This window comes from Equus quagga, unplaced genomic scaffold (genome assembly GCF_021613505.1).
Source record: "Equus quagga isolate Etosha38 unplaced genomic scaffold, UCLA_HA_Equagga_1.0 HiC_scaffold_29567_RagTag, whole genome shotgun sequence".
In the NCBI taxonomy this organism is placed as follows: domain Eukaryota; kingdom Metazoa; phylum Chordata; class Mammalia; order Perissodactyla; family Equidae; genus Equus; species Equus quagga.
Genome location: NW_025793488.1, coordinates 1 through 5539, shown reverse-complemented (window position 1 = coordinate 5539; position 5539 = coordinate 1). Strand labels below are relative to the sequence as shown.

General features: G+C 55.3%; 1 protein-coding gene across 1 annotated transcript; it reads left to right on the top strand.

Moving 5' to 3' along the window:
- The first annotated feature begins 6 nt into the window (after nucleotides 1-6).
- On the top strand, nucleotides 7-5533 carry LOC124232172 (ral guanine nucleotide dissociation stimulator-like). Its single transcript, XM_046649130.1, has 3 exons — nucleotides 7-3913; nucleotides 4353-4463; nucleotides 5335-5533. The coding sequence occupies exons 1-3, from the start codon at nucleotides 3779-3781 to the stop codon at nucleotides 5527-5529; spliced, it is 441 nt and encodes a 146-aa protein (XP_046505086.1). The 5' UTR covers nucleotides 7-3778; the 3' UTR covers nucleotides 5530-5533.
- The last annotated feature ends 6 nt before the right edge of the window (nucleotides 5534-5539 follow it).

Below are 5539 nucleotides of genomic sequence, written 5' to 3'. Positions count from 1 at the left end.
ACCACGGGGGATTTAGTGGACAAATATTGAGTGGGCGCGTGCTCTGTGCTGGGCAGAGGGCAGACGACGTTAGTGAGGTGTGTCCGTCCCTCACCAAGGTCACTGTGTATCGAGAGAGACTGGAAATGAACGTGCAATTACAATCGCAAAGAATTGTCACCGAGAACCGTGTTGTTTGCCACTTACTACATGCCAGGCTGTGTCCTGTTGTGTCTTTCACTGTTAACTTTTCACTTTGAGTAAATATGAAAGCACATGAAGTTGCAACAAAAATAGGACAGAGTGCCTTGGACCCTTCCACCAGCTTCTGCCGGGGGTTAACATCTTGCGGGACTCTAGTACAGTGTCACGACCAGGACATGAATTGACAGTGTTAAACCCACAGACCGCAGACTTCTGAGGTCGCTAGTTTGACATGAGCTCACTGGGGTGTGTGTGTGTGTGTGCGCGTGTGTGTATGCGCGCGCGTGGTTCTATGCCATTTTATGACACATGCAGATTTGCGCCACCACCACCGCAATCCACACACAGAACTGTCCCATCCCCACAAGCCCTCCCTCGTGCTGCTCTTTCATAGTCACATCTGCCCGGCCAGCCCCTGGCCTTCACTCATCTGTTCTCCATCTTTATAATGCTGTTGTTTTGAGAAGGTCGTATCAACAGAATCAGAAAACGTGTGACCTGTGGGGCGCGGCTCTCAGCATAATGCCTCTGCCATGTGCTACCTCCTCTGAGAAAGTCTTGTGACCTTCATAATTTCCCTACAAGGATGATTCTCCCCATTTTATGGTTGAAGAAATGGAGGTTCGGTCTTGTTGAGTGACATGCCCAGGGTCACACGGCTGGGGAAGGAAAACAGGGGATCTGACCCCAAACATGACTCACGGATGAGGCCACAACCACGGTACCCGAGCTCTGCACTGCGGCGTCTTTCTGGGAGTAGCGGGTGGGGTTGGGGAGGGGTAGAGACGTTGAGAAGTGACTTCCTTGAAGGACTGACATTTGCTTCCCATTAAGAAAAAGGTCTCTTCCACGTTGGATGGGACTGAACGCAGTTGTTTCCTTTCTTATCCCCCAATCGGTGAAATTGCTCCGATCCTGTTACTTTGAACTTGTAAACTAGCATCAATCAGGACCGCTCCAGAGCCTCACCAGGGTCCAAGATCTCAGACCCTGGACACCTACCTGGCCCATATGCTGACTTGAGGGCCCCAGAACCTGCATCTTGACCCCCCGCTGCATTTTTAAGTGCCTTTTGATTGTGGCAAAGTATGCATAACCTAGACTTGGCCATTTGAACCATTTTTCCGCGGACAATTCAGTGGCATCAAATGCACTCACAATACTGTGCAACCATCACCGTGTTCATTTCCAAGACTTTTCATCATCTCAAACAGAAACTCTGTCCCCATTAAACACTGCCTCCCCACGACCCTCAGCTCCAGCCCCTGTGAACTTCTGTTCTTCCTTCCATCTCGATGAATTTGCCTGTGCTCGGCACGTCATGTAAGGGGAACCGTATCACAGGTGTCTTTCTGGGTTGCGTTTATTTCACTGAGCGTAAGGTTGGCAAGGTTCATCCATGTTGTACCATGTGTCAGAAGTTCATTTCTTTTTAGGGCTGAATCTTCTTCCTGGGAACTATTGCACAGAAACACCCAAATTCCTTCTACCAATATCCCCTGGCCCTGAAAATTAACACAGAGAACCTTTCAACACATTTCTTCTCCAGACTGGGAGGGCTCTGAGGAAAGGCCATTGTTACTGGAATAAGCAAGGGCAGGCTGGGAGTGGGGTCTCAGGGAAAGACGCCCTCAGGAGGTACCAGGGAATCCCCAAATGGATGGGAGGGTCTCAGCAGTAACTGAATTCAGGATCTGGTGGAGTTTCAGACTGGGTGCTAGTTCTCTGGCCGTGGGGTGAGGGGCTGGTGCTGCATGACAGGGAGAGAGGACGGCTCACCGTGTTCCTGGGACACCAGCCCCACGGGAGAGAGGGAAGGCTAGTGTGCCTTCCCGATGGACTGGTGGTGGGAAAAACTCAGCCTGGAGGAGACAGCCGTGTGCCGGGGGTAACCAGAAGGAATTACGTCTCCTTCAGCCAAAGCAGACAGCCCCTCGTCCTGGGCTCACTTTATCCAAATGGGAGCAAGAAGGAGGAAACAGTTGAAGACGCTTCCAGGTGTGAGATGTGTGGTGGCAGAGACTGTGCCTGGGAGACTCTGAAAGGCCTCACTGAAGTGACCTAGGCTGTGACCAGAAGGACAAGACTGAGCCACGCCTGCGTAGGTCCGGGAACAGGGAGTCAGGGAGAAGGCGCTGTTGGTGCAGAGACTCTGGGGCAGAAGTGAGCGTGAGCAGAGGAGGTCAGAAAGCTGCCCAGGCGGCTGGAGGGAGCCTGAGAAGCAACAGGAGCTGCGGCAGGGGCGGCGGTTAACAGGGCCAGATCAGGGAACCCGGTAGTCTGCGTTCATTTGGGTTTCTCTCTCACAACATTGCTCCCAAAAGTTGCACCTCTGAAGTACGAATATTGAACTTCTCCCGGTTTCCGTGGTCTAGGCATTGGGCACGGCTTAGCTGGGAGCCTCTGCCTCCAGGTCTCCGTGAAGCAGGACCTTCAGTCTCAACTGAGGCTAGACTAGGGGAGGATTTGCTCCCAAGTCACTCACACGGGTGGTGTCAGGAGTCATTGGGACTGAGAGTCTGAGTTTCCATGTGACTGTTGGCTGGGCACTCCCTCAGATCTCTCCTCCCTTGGCCTCTACATAGGGCAACTGAAATCATCGCCACTTGCTATCTCATTTCCAGAAATGTGACAGAGAGAGCGCTCAAGAGATGGAAACAGAGGGGGAGATAAAGGGAGGGAACTCAGGAAAGCAAGCAAGAGGGAAGTGACAGAGTTTTTGTAATTAAAACTGGGATGTGACATTCCATCAGCTGGGCTGTATTCTATCGCTCAGAAACCAGTTACTCAGGATGTAGTGGTTCCACAAGGATGTGCACAGCAGGAGGGAGGGAGCGCTGGGAGCCTTGGTGGAGGCTGCCCACCACATAGGCCGACAATGAGGCGCTTGGGTCTGGTTCTAAGGCCAACGGGAGACTGGGAAAGGTTGAATGCTAGTGAATGACAATATCTGAATTTCCTCGAACTTCCAACCCTTGAAGGTGCAGACCTGACAACGAGCCCCCAAGGGGCAGTGACTTTTCCCAAATCACACGGCTGGAATCCAGGCCCGTTTGGAGAGGTATTCCCGACTGCATCCACCCCTTCTTGTAATTCTTCCACCTCTAAGTTCGGGGACCAGACCCAGGTGGCACCACCTCCCAGATACGGGAGGCGTTATCACATGTCCACCCGAAGACGTCCCTAGGAATGTGTTTCTAGCGCCATCCCATCGTGCAGGTTGGGAGACTGGGGAGGCCCTGAGAGGCACAGTGGCTTTTCCAGGACACAGAACTGCTAGGAAAAAGGAGATCCGAACTGGGCGCTCTCTCTTCAAAGCTGGGGCGCTGGTTCCGATCCCAAGGAGCTGTGGGGAGGGCTGTGATGGAACTTTCTGTACAGCTCGGGAGATGACACGGGCAAGGAGGGTGAGCGGTCAACAGCCCCGAGGGGGCTTTGGGTGGGTCTGATGGAGGGAAGGGCCCCCCATCCTGGAACCTTGGAGACATGACCTCACTTCCTTGGCGACCGACCCCAACAGAACTTAGAACTCTGGTCACCAGGCAGCCATTTTGTACACATAGCCCATTGGACCAGAGACACTCGACACAGGAGGATGTGTTCATGTATCCCCTCTTTGCGAGGCTCTGGCGCACAGAAAGCCAAGAATGACAGTCTTTTCCATCGCTGTCGACATTGGCTGAGACCGCACCTCCAAGACCTCGGGCCGTTCGGAAGAAGGAACCCTCAGGTAACAGAAGGCAGCCCAGGGCGGGCCACTCCGGGTCAGGCCACAAGTGTGATCCCACCCTCCCATGCGGGCAGCCCCACACCCCTTGACCCTTATTGTGTGTGTGTGTTGGCGGGCATGGAGTGACGGAAGGCAGGGATGAGCGTGGAGCTACCCTGGACGGGAGCAGACGGTTAGGGCTTGGAAGCCTGGCGGTATGTCGTGTTCATATCCCCAGGTGGTGGCTGGCAGGATGGAAGGTGAGTGCTGGGGGCCAAGCTGCCCTACCCGTAGGTGAATCCCAAGCCCATGAGGTGTCATCTCATTCGCTCCCTGTCTGGAGGTCTATGCGGATGCCCCTCTGTCTGTGCTCGGTGTGCGGGAGAGTTTTCCCGCTGTGGGCAAGTGCAGGCAGGCCCCTGCTACCTGCCGCCGCGGCCACCGGACGCTGTCTTTGCAGAGCTCCACCCAGGAGATGGTCCAGGAGCTGGCGCATGGGTCCTACGGCTCCATCTCCCTGGACAGGGGGCAAGTGCAGCAGACCACCGACCTTGCCCGGGGCTGGACTGAGGTGAGAGTGAGTGACACCCGGGGCCCTGAGATCACCGGGGTGTGTCCACAATCCAGATTCAAATCCGGAGCCCTCCCCTGGACCCGCCCAGGGCTTTCCCACTGGAGTGTCCCAAGGGCCCAGTCCCAAAGGCATCTGGACTTCCACGCCTCCTCACCCAGCTACCTAGGAGGGTGGGAAGTCGCTCTTTCCTAACCCTAGGCGGAGTAGACAAAACACTGATGTTTGCGCTTCACACTCGGCCAGGGGCATCTTTGAAATTTGCCATTTTCTGAATCTGAGACCTCTGTAACGAGGGTCTCAAACCTCCCTTTCGTGTCAAAGAAAGAAAAACCAGCGTCCTTTCTTGTAGTCAGCCAGATCCTCACAGCGTCTGTCTGCCTGTGCACTGTCTCCCGACTGGGGAGGGCTGAGGTTCCCCCCAGACATTTCCCTTCATGTCAGGAGCACATGCAGCCTCAGGTGGGGGAGCGGGGGAGTCCTGCAGCCCTGGCTTAGGGCGGTTCTCAGTTCCGACCCACAGGACCCTGAGCAGCCACTTGGCAGCCCGAAGCTTCCATCCTCTCATCTCTAGAATGGGGATGTTTGTGTTGGATTCGCTGGTCAGTGCTCTTACTGCACGCTTTGGTGAGGGGCGGTCTGTCCTTGCCAAGCCAGCCAAGTGTCCTGAGGAACTCATCGTATAATTCTTCCCCCGCCCAAACTCAAATTGTACTTTTCAAGCCTGGAAACCGGTTGGCTGTGGGCAATCCTGTCCCTCCTCTGCACACATCCCTGAGGGGCTCACAGTTCCTGGGGGACCTCCAGACCTTGACTTCCTGGAGGTTCACGCTGGTGCTGGTGCCTCTGTGTCCTTCCTCATCTCACCCAGCGTGGAGAGTCACTCGGGCAGCGGAATGAGGCCTGCAGGATGCGGGCCCTCCAGGCAGGCCTGCTGGAGAGGCTGCCGCAGTCCATGGGAGCAGCCTTGGCGCCTCGAAACATGGCCAACGTCACCACCATCATGTTCGACTGCGCGGCTGTCCTCACCTCCCACGGGGTCCTGGACCACCTACTTGCTACGTGAGTGCCCAGCC

Coding starts and splice junctions, on each gene's coding strand:
- LOC124232172 (XM_046649130.1), top strand. CDS start 3,779: ATGTGTTCATGTATCCCCTCTTTGCGAGGCTCTGGCGCACAGAAAGCC. Junction 3,914..4,352: donor TCGGAAGAAGGAACCCTCAG/GTAACAGAAGGC, acceptor CTGTCTTTGCAG/AGCTCCACCCAGGAGATGGT. Junction 4,464..5,334: donor TTGCCCGGGGCTGGACTGAG/GTGAGAGTGAGT, acceptor CATCTCACCCAG/CGTGGAGAGTCACTCGGGCA.